The sequence below is a fragment of the Siniperca chuatsi genome, linkage group LG20 (genome assembly GCF_020085105.1).
Source record: "Siniperca chuatsi isolate FFG_IHB_CAS linkage group LG20, ASM2008510v1, whole genome shotgun sequence".
In the NCBI taxonomy this organism is placed as follows: Eukaryota; Metazoa; Chordata; class Actinopteri; order Centrarchiformes; family Sinipercidae; genus Siniperca; species Siniperca chuatsi.
The window spans coordinates 12408181-12424283 of NC_058061.1; the positions used below are offsets into that span (position 1 = coordinate 12408181).

Here is a 16103-nt window from a genome sequence, read left to right on the forward strand (position 1 = left end):
ACATTTTAGAAAAAAATTTATCTCGTAATTATGAACTGTTACATCTGTCATAACACTGTTATGACTCATAGTTATGATTTAGTTTGTCAAATATCCTAAAACCTAATTATTTTGAGTTAAAAGACATAATCATGTAACACTAAGTCATAATTATAAGTCATGCTTATGACTTACGATTTAATTATTAATTAAATTATGAGCTACACAGCTTTAATACTTTTTACAATCATGTAGACTACATACATGTATTTCATAAAGGGCATGGTTGGTTCATCTCCACTGCCTCCCTCTACAATGGGCGTGAACCTAGGGTAATGTTTTAGTTGTCCAGCAGAGTTGGTTTGGGTTCAGTTCTGCCCCCCTGTGGGTAAAGTAACCACCGCACGGGAGTTTGTGTGCGCCAAGGTTAGTCATTAACCTTGCCTTCTCAGTCACTCAGGGCACCAAGGAAGGTGGACAGTAGCCTACTCTGTCCAAGGCATGCTGTCGCTCAGCCGTCACATCTTACCATGGGCGACTGTAACCACTGTACACACGAGCGGGCTTTATCCGTAGAGGACGACATTACTGTAGTGTTTCACAAAGTTGAAAGCCATGGCATAAACCGCGGCGAGGACCACGACGAGTGTGGCGATGATGAACGGACATCAGAAAGGATTCACTTGCAAACCAACTGCCGTGTGGCGTGTGATTATGATGATGATGAGGAGGAAGCGAGAGGAAGCGGAAATTCACTGGAAGGCAGCGAGAAGAAAACGCTATGCTCGCCGGCGTTTTGCGTCAGAAGCGAGCCCGCATCCAGAGACGAAAGCGCACGTGAAGGTAGAAGAGCGCACGCACTTACTTAGTTAAACCGCATTTAAACTGATGTGTTACGTTTCCCCGGCCTCACATCAATATCGGCTGTTACTGAACTTTGTGATGGGAAGAAGATGCAGACATAAAGTGATAAGCAGTCGCCAGAGAACCGATGACTTCCTGCGTAGCCTCACGTTACACAACCCTGTAACGTCATGTATCAGTAATAGCAATGTTGATATCACGTGTAGGCTATTAACCTATAGGCAGGGATATGGTCGAAAGAAAGCACAGTTAAAGTCACTTTACACATTTTTATAAAGTTTAGCCACCGTTTTTTTCTTTAAGGCTGGCACAAATGCAGTTTCACGTAATTTAAACGTAATTTCACAATATGTTTCATGTCAGTAAAAGAGGTCCCCATAGCCCACTGCCCAAATGATGTGGGCTATGCATAAGAAATCATTTTAATGAAAATATCTTTTTTATGGTTGTTTATTATTTCAGAATAAAACGGTAATATTAGATTTTGCGTTTAACGTAAATAATAATAACTAATAATAACTGTACTATGATGCACATTTTACCCTTACAATGTTTATGCCTTATATATCAGCACGTCGGTTGCTAAGTGTTTAGCCGATAAAGATAAACTGCTGTAAACCAGCTTAACATTTGCATCATCCTTAAAGAGGATGGATGACTGTGCACTTTTACAGCACCATGGCCACCATTCCTGTAGGCTTTTAGCCTATTACTATAGATAAGACCTTGTTTTAAAGTTTATTCCAAACCTTTCCATTTATGTGGCTACAATGTTGATCTAAATATCGTTCAATAACTAAGTGCCTATCAACAAAAGAGGTATGAAACTGTAGAAGGGTTTTTCCAATGGTGTAACTATGAGGAAGAAAAAGGATTTGTTTACCAGGAAGTGAGACATGATCTCAATGCCCCAGGACATCAGTTTCCTTTTTTGCACCTTTTGTACCTGGGGATAATGACCTGACCACAGAGCGTGTGAAGAAGAAAGGCCGACACTAGTACTAGATTATAAATGCATTGTCTACACACATCTTGACTGTGTGCAAGTATTCTCCACAAAAATAATTCTTATTTTAGGTTTGTTTTTTTATCTCAGGGTCTCAATTTCATTTCTGAGATTAATATTGCACTTGACAATAATTAGTAGAGATAAGATTTAATTAGAGTAATTCATCATTATTGTTTACAGACTGATGAATAAAATTGCACTTTCAGGTCAGTCTCTATTTTGGTGATTAAAAAAAATATGACGGTGTAGTCCCTCATTCGTCCAGGAGTGTTCTATCGTAGAAAAGGTTTCAGTCGTAGTCATCTGGACACTGTTTTCAGAATCAAGACGTTTCGGCTCCCATCCGGAAGTCATTCTCAATTGTGAAAAATGGTCCGGGAACTCAGAAATTTAAGCTACTCTGTGTTACTTAAGCCCTACTGATGACTACAACTGAAACCTTTTCTACGATTGAAAAAAATGTATTTACAATAACTGGTACGAGGAAACAGCCCTCACACAAAAGTGGGGGAATGGAGTTTGCTTGCCAAACAAGTTTTCCAACAGTCTAGTTATACTCAAGAAAACAAGGTCACAAATAGAGGTGTGTATGGCTCTTCTTAGCTATCTAGTCTAAACAACAGAACCCAGTCTCCATCCAGCATATCAAGAAATTGAGACATCCCAAGGTCTTATAATCTTAATGTCTGGACAGTCTGAACCTCGTTACATGCTTGGCAGAGTAGGTAAAACACCAGGATCAGTTAACCATGACGATGCAGAAACATACCTAAAAGTAATTTTTTTAACACAGACACTTACAGTGAGTGAATGAGTGAAATACTGTAATACTAATGCAGTAATGTAACACTAATAATCATCCTGTCTGTGTCTACTAGGCATTATGGAACTAAGAATAAAAAACAAACACTATACACAAACAAATCTGATAGCACTACTCCAATATGACAACTTAAAGGTTAGGTAGGATGGACATCCATGTCCTTGGCTTGTTGCAAGGTTAAGAAAACAAATACCGTATATAATAAAGGGAATGGTAGGTGGTAGGACCACACATTGTGGACAAAGACGCCTGAATGACCTCAGGTTGAAATTTAATCTCCACAAGCATATCAGTTTATTGCTCCACAGGCAGGGTTTGCAAACACTACACCGCTGTCTGTGCAGATCTTTTGTTTGTGTTATTTTTTTTTCAACTGAATTTTTACCCAGGCCAGATGGAGTTCAGTAACATACTCTGAGCTTCACTGCTTCATCCTGCACTTACTGTATCAATATAAGCACAACAAAATAAGCAGCATTTTTTTTATGAAATGTGGAGCAGTGCTACCCTTCGTAGGGCCCACGTCTCTCTTTCTCTCCCCTCATACCTATCTGCTCCCCCACCCTCACTCGCTGTTCTTTGACTTCTTTTCTCTCCTTTTCACAGGCCCAGAGAAACCAAAGAGATGTCCAGGTGTCGGTTTGTTCTATGCGTTACTGTCCACAGTTTTCTTCTCCATCATTGCCCTCTTAGTGAAAACCATCCAGGGAGTCCACGCCATAGAGATCAGCGCCATACGCTGCTTCTTCCAGATGCTCTTTATTATGCCGTTACTCATCTACCACAAGTAAGCATGATGGAGAAACTCAAACATTTAGATTCATCCACACTTAAACAGTTCCAAACTTTAATTCCAGGTTAAAGATTTACACATACTGTATATGCCATAATAAGGGCTCTAGTAACACTCTACAGTAACAGTCTTTATTTCAAACCAACAATTTATATGTTGTGATTAGATAAAGTGCATATCCCTGCCAGTTATTTATCTCTTGGGATTCCTGCATTTGTGTTCATGCTGTGCCACTTCATAGGCAAGTATCCTGGCTTAACATATAAGCACTGCTCAAACAAGTTTAAGTTGTCAAAATACCGTGAGAGACATGTATTATTCCCCTCGGCCCAGTTGACGGAAAAATATACTGTGTAGATCCAGTGTTGGGAATGTTTTTAATTTACTCACAAATGTTATTATAAAGTACCAAACTTTCAATTTTTTCTCATTTTCACTTAACACTAATAAAATATACAGTGAACTTCAGATCTGAAATGAAATACATGAAATAAACCACTTTAGAAATTAAATACTGTGAAAGGTATAATTTTAAGTTGTAATAGTGACCTGCGCACATTTTAAAGGTGATGCCCAAGGATTTCTTTCCACCAGAGGCAGAATCTTAGTAAATATATATTTTTTTAGATAATGTTTAAAACAAGCCATGTGAAACTATTATGTCACAATGTATACAATAACGTGCCATCCGACAGACAAAATTAAAAACACAAATAACCCGAATAGCAGAAGTACTAAGATAAGTATATGAAGGGAAATAAAATATATCTTCTCACTATCATTCATTTTACTCTCTGTCCATTTATTCCACTGGCTTGTTGTGATTCTATTACCACTGGGAAATAAAACTTACACCTATGCTTTCATCTTTGCATGGATGGATAGAAAACCACTTCACTTTAGAATCACATTGTGATCCCAAGAATCAAAATTCCTTAATTCCCAAAGTCTGCCACCAGTACTTCTATTCAGTCATTTACCTATTCATCCATCCATCCATACGTCCTCTACATTCGTCTTTGTTTTGACATTCATTCATAACCGCCTCTCTTATCAGCCCCACCCATTCATCTGTCCATCCATCACTGTCATCTCCACATTACCTAAATCTACCCATCTATCCATCCAGTCATTCATTCATTCATCCATCATCCTCATATCTCTGCTCCTCCAGGACAGGTTTCCTTGGTCCCAGGGATAAACGTATATATCTGGTGCTTCGGGGTTTCATTGGTTCCAATGCCATGATCCTGCTCTTCTATGCTGTTCAGCAGATGCCGCTGGCAGATGCCACTGTCATCATGTTCAGGTGAGAATAGGTGGGAACTTAATTGATTGTAGTTGATTAGTGGAGATTATAATAACACCACAAAAAAGTTCTATCCTCGCTGATTTATACAGCTGTCACCTTTTTCGTTAATCTCCCTCTGGTTCTTATTCTTTCCTCTCGCTCATCTCTTTATCTCACTTTCCAACATTTTCCTCATTCCACTTAATTATCTCTCTCTCTCTCAGTCAGGAATTCATTAAACATCTGGGAAAGTGGATTCGAAATAGAGCTGTATACCTCATTCTCACCACTTTTCTCTCAACTTCTCTATATTTTATTTATTTAACTGTACCCATACATTTATTACTTTTTCACATGCTTACTGTTAATCTCTTTCTTTCATTGTTGTCCAACCTCAGTAATCCAGTCTTTACCTCCCTCCTGGCCTGGATCTTTCTGAAAGAGAGATGCACAATCTGGGACTGTGTCTTCACTGTTTTTACTCTCACTGGAGTCATCCTCATTGCCCGACCACCATTCCTCTTTGGCGAGCATCTACGTGGCATTGAGGGAGACTACACTAACCACATCAAGGGGACTATTGCTGCCTTTACAGGTGATGCGATTAATGAACTCAGTTTCATACAGCACTTAAATAGCAGTAAAGTTTGTTTGACCATAGTAAGTAGGTAAAATGTAGTATGTGTAGTATGATGAGAATTTCCATTTCTTTTAATCACTTAAACAGGTCAGGATTACCAAGGCAACCAGGGGAATCCAATGCAATACAGCTATGTCCCCTGGCACATCAGCATCAGCTGGGAGATACAGTCTTTCCAATTAGTCATGGTTCTGCTCTGAGGGGGGGGGAGATAGCGACTCTCCATGTGAAAGAGCACTGGTTTGAGGTCCTTTCAGATTTAGAAGCACCTTACACAATCTCAGAAAGTGACATTAGCCACTCTGCCACTCTACAGAGTGGCTAATGTCACTAGCAGGAATCGCTAGTTTAGTGACAAAGTCGTGATCCCTCACTGGCTTCCCACCTGCAAACAATTAGCGAAATGTTAAATGTTTTTGTTGAATCACCCAGCTAGAAATTGAATGCTGGCACTGGAGTGCTAAGAGCTTTTTCTTTTGCTCCACCCAAGTGTCCCGAAAGGTGCCCCAAATGAATGTCGACCAATGAATTAGGAGCTTTAGATCGACCAGTGAATTAAGAGCTTTACTTTGTGGCTAAGTTTTCTTTTCACTTCCACAATCCAATATAACATTTTTACAACACACCGCTGCAACTGATGGACCTCACTGGTGTTTAATCTCACAATCCTTCCTACCTTCATTTGCGAATAACCCTGCATTCACACCAAATGCACAAGTGCAACATTGCACAGAAAATTTTCAATGGAGAGTGCATCTGTGCTCTCCTCAGCAGCTAGCAAGCCAGCAGTGTTCATTCCCCTGATTTTCAGTGTTTTCTGTGTGCAGGTAAATTGAACTTTGGTCCCTAGAATTAGACCCCAAATTACGCAGACCTCCACAACATGTCTAATGGTATTCTGACATTGACAGGAGGTAGAAGTTATGACGCAGTAGAGAAAAATGATTTTTCATTATGTGCATCTCTAAATTCCAAGTTGAGTAAAAAATCCCAAGCATGGCAGAAAACATCAGAGTAGGAAAGACAGTCTGAAAATGTAGGTGGAATTGAAGAGTGAGTCACAGATTTTATAAGGTTATGGTTGTTACAAGTAATCATATAAATATAAATGGTCAAAATGGTCAACAGAACAAACTCAAACTTAAGTTGAAGTTCATTAACTCAAATAACTCCACGAGGAATTCAGTAATAGGTATATAGTAGATTTGAAAATACAAGGTATTTTGTCCTTTAAGTCTTATTGATTTATTCATTTTCAATATTTTTCTGATTGCTGTATTCATTCAGTCTCTTATTTTTTTATTTATTCACAGGAGCTATTGGGGCTGCTTTTACATTTGTTATCCTTCGCAAGATTGGGAAGAGCGTCCATTACTATCTCTCCGTCTGGTACTACGCTGTCATCGGTTTCATCGAGTGCATCATCACCGTATCCGTCCTTGGGGAATGGAAAATCCCGTTCTGTGGCCGTGATCGCTGGATTCTTATGTTGATTGCTGTCCTTGGTATTGCTGGCCAGACCTTCCTCACAAAGGCCCTGCAGATTGAGAAGGCTGGACCTGTGGCCCTGATGAGGACTGTCGATGTGCTCCTGGCGTTCATCTTCCAATTCATTTTCTTTAACCGTGCACCGACCTTGTGGAGCCTCGGAGGGGCGCTGTGCGTAGTGGCAAGCACTAGTGGAGTAGCACTTAGGAAGTGGTACAGCAACTCTCGCAAGAGCTGAGAAGGAGAAGCAACATAGAATACTTTGGTATTACTATTTATTCTTTTTTCACTATCACATGTTCTTGATTAATTCTGTATTTTGCTTGTTCTTTACATGCAAACCTGTGAGGAGGTTAAAGCTCTTTGGAGAGTTAAAAGCAGAAATATAGAAGGATAATCTAGTAGGGGTCAGTTATGAGCTTATTGAATTCTGTACATCTATACATGTTGATTCTTGAGAGTCAACCTGTGTAATTTTTGTGTAAATGAACACATAATTACGGGGAAGGAAAAACTGTTGCTTCCCCAAACCATATCGTGCTCCCTGGAGCCTGTGTAGCTAACTAACTGCCTATTCAACAGAGGTTACCGATTTTCTCCTAAATAAAATGTGTACGGCATAAATTAGGGCTGAAAGTTGAATTTCACCATAATGAAGCAGTTTGATGAAGGATATCCTCAGTCCCATTTTCCTTTCACTTTAACCTAAATGAAATAGTCAAAGAGAGAGGTTTACTGCATTGACACATACTGTGTCAAATAACTTGGCAATCATACTATTCTAAAAAAACATACAGTACATATTTCATTTTTTTGTGGTATGTACTAGGCGCTATCAAATGAGTATCTGCAAAAAATACTTTATGTATTTGTGGTGCTGAAAATGATCACGCTGTCATCTGAAGTTTTTTAGCAAGCAAAAAGTGAAATATGGAAGCTGAAAATAAAATCCCAAAATTGGTTTACTTGAAAACAGGGTCATGCTGTAGAATTCTCTCAGGGATCTCTTGCCTAACTGCTTATAATGGCCAAATATGAATTACACCTAAATCCAACCCAGAGTTCCTATCCATGAAGAATTTACTCCTTTGCTATATATTGATTTTTGATTTTTCTTCTCTAATTTATAAGATAATAAGCTAATATCCATTATTTCATAGCTAATCATTCCTTAATGATATCTTTGAAGTGCCTTAAGTAGGGAACTTTAACCTCCAGCTTCCCTTAGTGGAGCCGCTCAGTAACCAGCAGCTTGTACTGGGCAGCTCTCAGGTGTGATTGTGCATATGAATATGAATATGAAGTAAAGTGCTTCTGAAATTAAGTCTAACAGCATTTTTCATGAGGCACCTAAGACACAACCCTTATCTCCACAAAGGCCACACTGATTTCTTCATCATCTCAGGAGGAGTCTACTCTCTCTTATGGTGGCTAGCACTTAATGTCATCTCAGATCTAACGCATTTAATTAGTGTTCTCAACAGTCTAAAAATATATTTTCTATGATGCTCAAAGGGGGTGTTGTTTGCACTTTGTCTTTGCTAGAGGGTAGAAAAAGTGTCAGAGACCTGCCACTATAATTCAACAAATGATCATCCAAACAGCTGCACACAAGGATTGCTATATGATAAGTTACTCAGTTAATTCAAGGACCTAGAGAAGAAAGATGAGCAGTGAAACTACATCTTAACAGTGCAGATTTTTCATTGTCATCAAACTGGAAAGCTGATGTTGAGGTTTTACACTTGAGTATCATTGTTTTTGGGACTCAAAAGAGCCATCTGTGATGCTTTTGCCAAGTTGAGGATGTTAGTTGTACCTGGCTGAGTCCAGCTTTGCCCGGATGGTGAGTTTTAGGCAATGTGGATGAGTTAAACTCCCAGGGGGAAAAAGTGAGACTTAATTTAAATAGTCTTAAAATATATTGTATTGAAATATTTCAAAGCAAAACAATCTTATGCTAAAAGCAATATTGTGTTTGTCCAAGGCTGTCCTCACCTGCAGTGCAAATCAAAGGTGATCTTTATGTGTTATTGTTTGTAGGAAACCCCCCAAAATACCCTTATTTCAAGGGATGTGGGTTTCTAGTACTGAGCCATGTGTGCTCTGTGTGTCTGGTATTAATCACACTGTATTTTTAGCATCTAGCAAGGAGTTTACCACTGTCATGACTGGTGATGTCTTAGTGCAACTACAGTCCTCTGTTGTAGGAATGTTTAATTGGGTGCTATACAGCTGGAATGGGAAGGCAGTCAGTGCTGCTAGACTGATATTTAATATCCTGCAGTTTCTTCCTGGCTATTTTTCACACGCTGCTGTTTCTGTTCTCGTTCGACCTGTTGAGACCTGTGTCAGCACAGCTGCATCGTCAGACTTGCCTCCAATTATAGTTCTTCCTTTTATAAAGTAAACTCTATATCACTAATAACTGAACTCTTGAGTTTGCACATTTTTGTCTTGTGAAATCAGATTTCCTGACAGTGATGTATGTTTGTTTCCTTAATTCTCTTCTTTATGAAGGCAAACATCGGTTCCAAGGGGAATATTTACAATGGTCCTATAGGGCATGGCACAGTGTGATAGTGTGATATGTGAAACTAATTATTAATAAAAAAAATTATCAGTTCATACAATTCTGATCCTACCCATTGGTTTTGAAGAGTAGAATATAGTTAATTTGGGTAGATAGTACAACAAGCCCTGGGATATAATTAATTTTTTAAGGGATGAACAGTAACATGTGATCCCAGTGCCATACTTAAATGTGGAGGAATTTATTTAAAGGCACTGTGGCTTTAAAAAAAAAAAAGTTCATAGTACAGTAGGAGGTTATGATCACTTCAGATGTTCAGAGACTAATTTTATGTTTTAACAGTGATTTTTACTTCTCAGAATATTAGTTTAGTTGACTTGAATGCTGGTAGTGTAAGCACAATGTGTTGTATTTCCATCATATGGTTAGGTTAAACATTTGTTTCAGGACCTATAAGCCTTACAAACCTACAGTACTAAAGCTGCTTTTAAACTATGCTTTAATATTATTTATTTTACTATTTCTGTAATGTATTACATCAACATATTCTACAAGATGTATATTTATTTCTGCATAGTGATTGATTATATTTAGTATATTATGATTTAATAATAAATTCTATATGAATTTACAACTCCTCTTGTCTGTGGTCTTGACTTATAACATTTAATTAACAGTTGTGTTCATATTGTCTCCCGAGGAAATGTTATTTTTCTGCTGTCAAACTTCTGCAGACAGGTTTCTTTTTCATAAATCACTTGAGAAATCACGCTTCATTATATCTTTCTAACATGACTGAAACTTGTGGAACAGACCCAAACTGTGTAGAGGCATTGTCTGTACTTACATTATTGTCCCAAAGCCCATGGTGTCTCCCTAGCTCTACTCATGACTCAATAGGTGACAATTGTACAAACTAGGCTATGACCATAGAACCTTTTTCACAAACCACTGAGTCAGGTAGCTGTTGACAGGAGTGCTCAGTATAGTACCTGGGTGAGTGGATTGTGGTCATTGTGTGCTTGTGTGCACGCGTGCATGCAGGTTATTTGTCTCTGTGAGAATTACACCTTTGTTTATTTCCCCTTTGTTTGTAAACAACACACAGTTGTGAGGCATTGTGTATTCATGCAGAATGGCTGTGTTTCATTGTGTCGCAATATAACCCATATCTTCCAAAACAAAGGCTTGTACCTTCCATAGTGGGCTAACTGCATACAGATGGTGTTACTCTGGACCTAGGCATGGTTGTAGGGTAATTCTTCAGCTGAGCACTGAGCTAAGTGAAGTGTGGAAAGGTACAGTAGAACAGAGTAGCTCTTTGTTGTAGGGTAGAATTAGGACTAACATGAGGCTAAAGATGTCTTGTATAAAAATGAAAACTAGGTTTTTTATCTTCCACCTACAGTTTTAGTACTACTTCTTTTCCCCTATGTTCAGTTTCAACATGCAATCACCACCCATTTCTATAAAGTGCAATCAACTATAGAATATACCCGTACTGATAAGGGTCATACTATACAAATAACATACTCCAATGATTATAGTGGGATGTATTTTGTTGATTCTATGTATTATATGTAGCAGTAATGGTGCATCTGCTATGATCAGTTCTATTATTAGTATAATTATTATTATTGCATCAGAGTTCAGAAGTAACAGTACAGTAGTATAATAGTAGCTTCCTGCACATGTAATGAACCTTTACTGACAGCAGAGGGCAGGATGCACAAAACTAAAGGATTTGCTCTTGAATGCAACTTCACCTCATCAGTAACTTCTCCTGACACTCTAACAATTGTGGTAGTGCAAGTAGTTGTGGTTTTATTAATGTTTCACAGTCATAAACTGAATAAACAAGATGATTTACAACATTTTTAAAGTTGGCAGTGTATGATATAGGGCATATCATAGGATATATGTAGCGTCACTGTTCAAACATTGATGTCACAGAAGTAATTGTTCATGGATGTAAAAACACCTGGTTTTTGAATGAGGTGTGGCCTGAAGTGCAACTTTCAAGCCATAGGGAGGAGCGCAGAAGATGTGTGCTGCTTTTACCATGTGTTTATAGCAAATTAATATATGTATGTAAAACAAGCTGCGTTAAGCAGTTTTGACCACTGGCTGGTGTGTTAGCCAACTCTTGCACTTCCACTAGAAGCCAAGAAACATCTGATGTCTGGCATCTAAAAGCCTAATATTTCTTTGTGTGTTCTCCGTGTCCTCTCTTCCATCACTTGTTTACTTCTGCTCTCTGCCATTTATTCTGGTCAGGTATCACTATCAGCTTGTGGGAGCTTCATGCCAACAGTCTATGGTTACCTGGGTCAGTCAGTGAGAAATGCAAGAACTTAACCATACAGACTGGGAAATCAAAACAATGAACTGAAACTTGCAGACAGGTATTTGTTCAGATGTCAGAGCCATTTATATTGTTATCAACTATATAGATTAATATAAAAACAAAAAGATAGGCTTTTGAGAATGAAACAGAAAAATAAGACAGACAAAGCATTAGTAGTAGAAGTAGTTATAGTTCACTTTGCAGGTTGCTGTTACAGTAAGAGGCTTGCTTTGGAAGAATAAATACAAGGTTGTATGTATATCAGACGAGGTCAGAGGTGTGTGTACAAGATAGTCTAACAAGAATCTGTGTAATTGCTACAGTATCTACAGTATCTTATTTACATTGCTTTCCAATACTCACACACACACACACACACATACATGCACACATGAAATCTGTATTTTCCCAATAGGCCTGTACCTCTCAGTGTGTTATGTGTGCATATGCTGTACACAGAAAATATGTACTTTCATCAAGTGTTATCTTCCATTATCTCCTGACAGTGAACCATTTTTTTAACGTATAAATATGAATACCATGGCAAGTTGTTAATCCAGAGTCAAAGTCTCTCTCTTCCTTATCTACTTTTTCTTGCACTCACCTAAACCCACACTCTATTTTACATGCATTGTAATGGAACGCCTCTTGTGCAATAGCTGCATTTCATACTTCTGGTATCATTGCATGTAATTTTGAAATGTATAAAGTTACATCAGATGTAATGGAGTAGTTACAAAGTTCTATGTCATATTTAAGTATGTCACCGAGAGCGCACGGTGTATGTAAAAATGCTAGCTAATGCTTGGAAAGCCACCCGCCCTTTTTTTTTATCAGCGAGCTGGGGATTCCCAAAGGTTTGCACGCTCCTGGGTGGAGGAATGGAAGGGTTGCACATTCCTGCCGGATAGCATAAGACTTCCCATCAGTGGAGCGGGGGGGAATTGGAAAATAATCCCTCATTTTCCAAGTTGAAATAAATGCAGTTATAGGCTGTGAAGTGGAAAAGGATATCTCTCTCAAGCACGTGCTTTCGCTGTCTCGGGGGCGGGGCGGCGGTGCGTTCAATTGCACAACTGCAACCTACTTTCTATTCTACTTTCAGAGTAATAACATTGTGCCGAAGAGCAATGAAACCACATGTCATGTATTTGCTGTGCGCGAAACTGGCCTTTACCAAACAAATTATTACAAGACTTATTCCAAATATTATTCATCTGCCGATTGAACCTGTCCCAGAGAGAAATCTGGCTGATTCGGCTGAGGTGAGGCACAATTGGTCTAGAACGAGAAAGATTGAGGGCCAGCCAAGCATGGTAACTGATTGAGGATGACACAAGGTGTGTGTCATGTGCGGGCCAACCTGCACTGGAAACTGTTATTTTCTCAAGTAGTCATTAGTCAGAATGATTTCTGCCCTTGAGTTCAACCAAATAGGCGAACATAACAAGTCTATATGACATTGGATATATTAACTCTGAAGTCTGTAGTGAATTGTTATAAAACATATAAAATAAATTTTGGGCTAGAGGAAACAATGTATAGGGCACGCTGCATAAAGTGGACGACTGGCTATGGCACGTAATGTTGCCAGACATTCCAATGTGGTGACAGACACACACACGCACGCACGCACGCACACACACACACACACACACACACACACACACAAAGGAACCCAGAACCTCAGTTATTGTCCTCCTGTCCGCAGCTCGGTTGGCTACTGAGAGACATGGAGATGCTGCATTCATGTGCTGTTGGATATATTGCGATTAGACTTGAAACTAATTAGAAAACAGGCCTGACAAGAGCACGATTAAATACATATATCTTGCTTTTACCACATAAAACAAAACACTGAAGTAACTGTGACTTCCAAAACAATATCATGCCTGTAAGTGAGATGAGTGACATGCCCTCTGAGCATTGCATATCTACCTTGTCCCCTTCAAATTCCCATCCAGTGCAGTGCACACAGCAGATTATACATGGAAGCTGCACCATGTGCCCAGAAACCAACCACTTCTCCTATGCTGGGTTAATACTATCTGGTCCTAGAATATTCTGAGTGCCAGTTAAGTTGTGGTACTTTAATTAAAAAACTTAGTTTAGGAATATGCACCATACGCTCTTAAAACTACATAGGGCCCCTCTACAAGACAGAGGCACATGATTACGGTAATAATGCAGGATCCACCATAGTAGATATTGTATTTTAGTGGTACAAATTTCTGAACCCATTTGCAATTGATCAAATTACTAAAAAACAGTTGAGATGCAGAGAACCTGGAGCTTTGGGGGACCCAGGGCAGTTGCCCATTTTGCAAGGTTGGTAATGGAGCCTAGGTCTTACCTAACATTACATATTATTCTCTCATTGTTTCTGAGCTACAAGCCTGCAAGATACATATCTGTGGCATTCATTGTTTTACTATTTTATAACATCACATACAAACTACTGGAATTTTCCAAATTGGGTTTAGTGTACAGTGTCATTTTAGTGGCCTAAATGCTACTTGCCCTACTTCGAATTTATAAGCAGCAGCGGGATTGACATGTTTAGCTAGGCCTATACCAGATAGCTTATGTATATGCCTATATTTTAATTCGAAAAAATCTCAATGCAAAAGTATCTAAACAAAACGTCTGTCTATTACGCCTGACATTTCCCATGAGGCTAGTCGAGCCTAGTCTAAGAAAAATAGGCTAGAAAAATAGTACTTATGTGCGTGCCTCTTGAATTAGTAAAACAAAAGCCATCCAGAAAACGTTTGACAAAACCAAAATAAATTGCAGTCTTGATTTGGAATGCAATATTCCGAGGAGCACCTGAAGACATCAGAGAGGAGAGAGCGGTTTCCCACCGCAGCACGAGCTGCTGCATCAACTTTATCTCCACGAGAGGTTTGGAGCGAGGCAGTCAACGAAAACTTAGCAGAACATGTGTTGAACTAGTCAGTATGCGGAGTTTCGATGGATGCTAACTGGATTTGACAACACTGGTCGGTAAGTTTGTGCCACCCCATCCTCAAACTGTCACGTTTAGACACCTTTTGATGGGTTGTGTTGCACGAGTCGTTTGGTCCGGAGTACGGTTTGTTTGTGAAGTTGCTCACAGTGTCAGTGTCAAAGAACCCCGAAGTCACACAAATAAGCCTAATAGTAATGTTTTTGGTACTAGAAAGGAATGTAGGTGAAAAGTGGTTGTTAGCTTGACTCTGTTTCAGCCGGGACTGAAAACTGAAATCACCTCCTCCGAAACTCCCAGAAGAAACTCTCTTATAAAACGGGGACCATGGCGTTTTTTGGGGTCTCTTGGTGTGAAAAAGTTTAAAATTATTATCTGCCGTTATTTTTTCTGTACTTGCTTTAAGGCGCATTGCTGTGTATTACGGCTATATCACCGTCGAAGTTGAATATGAGCCAAAAATAAGTTAAATGGGTTTTTTTTTTGCCTAAGCTGCTAGCACTTTCACTTTAAAGTTGTGTGTGCACGCGCGCATGTTAGTTTTTTAGATTGACAGGTCAGGTCATTGTTTACACAGGCAGAATACCCTCAGCATCCCTTAGGGACTATGACCTTTAACTCTTTTGTATGTGATGTTGCAGTGAAGGTTGCTTTAAACTAAAGATGTGAATCAGTTCCAAAGGGAAATGAAAGGGAAATACAGCTCAGATTGATCAGATCCAGATCAGAATCATTAACAGAAGTGCAGGAATTTTGAGACACAACTTGTGAAAAAGTAGTCCAAATGACAGTTTGACACAAACTAGGATAACAGGGCCATATTTACAGTGCAAAGTGAGAGGCCACAAGGATAAAAAGACACTCGAGATACAGCTTCCAACCATGTTCTTTAAAGGATATTACTGTGGTTGATAAAATGACAGTATTTTTACAGACTGGATCACTTCTATGTAAAAACCTTCACTTCACCCCAAATTGATCATGTTTGCATTGTGCATATTTATTCAACTTCCAGTCATTATGTGTGCTCCAACATCAGGGCATATTGTGATGTAGCAGTTGGAGACAAGGTGTGGTCTTGAGATAGAATTGAGGAGCAGACAGGGATGGGAGACTGGTTGGACTTGATGTTTTCAAACTTGTTGTTCTCTGTATTAGTGCATCCTCACTTCCAGAAACATTAGGTGCTGCCCATTTGTTCAGCTGGAACAGCTCCAGACTTTCTCTTGATGACATCACAATTTTTCTAGTGTCTGGTTTTGGAAGACTGTTAATTGCCGCCATAATTGACCTTTAATCTAGACATATAGCCATTGTGAAATTCATTCTTTTTGCTGCATGTTTATCAAGCTTGATTAACTGTTTAGA

At 39.0% G+C, this 16103-nt stretch overlaps 2 protein-coding genes across 11 annotated transcripts in view; both read left to right on the top strand.

Moving 5' to 3' along the window:
* Positions 1-147: 147 nt before the first annotated feature.
* Positions 148-10054, top strand: slc35g1 (solute carrier family 35 member G1). Its single transcript, XM_044178800.1, has 5 exons — positions 148-822; positions 3282-3462; positions 4643-4777; positions 5158-5354; positions 6713-10054. The coding sequence occupies exons 1-5, from the start codon at positions 510-512 to the stop codon at positions 7123-7125; spliced, it is 1239 nt and encodes a 412-aa protein (XP_044034735.1). The 5' UTR covers positions 148-509; the 3' UTR covers positions 7126-10054.
* A 4518-nt stretch (positions 10055-14572) lies between these two features.
* The window catches only part of plce1 (phospholipase C, epsilon 1), an 86226-nt gene continuing 84695 nt past the window's right edge, over positions 14573-16103 (top strand). For 9 of the 10 annotated variants that reach the window (XM_044177940.1, XM_044177945.1, XM_044177943.1 and 6 more), the window contains exon 1: positions 14573-14773. The gene's annotated coding sequence lies outside the window, so the exon portion shown is untranslated. The remainder of the gene's footprint in view (positions 14774-16103) is intronic. The other variant, XM_044177951.1, reaches the window with a different exon arrangement.

Bases quoted from the DNA above. Each gene is read 5' to 3' on its own strand.
- slc35g1 (XM_044178800.1), top strand. From the start codon at position 510: ATGGGCGACTGTAACCACTGTACACACGAGCGGGCTTTATCCGTAGAG. The intron at 823-3,281 runs GTAGAAGAGCGC...TCCTTTTCACAG, and splicing joins AGACGAAAGCGCACGTGAAG to GCCCAGAGAAACCAAAGAGA. The intron at 5,355-6,712 runs GTGATGCGATTA...ATTTATTCACAG, and splicing joins GACTATTGCTGCCTTTACAG to GAGCTATTGGGGCTGCTTTT.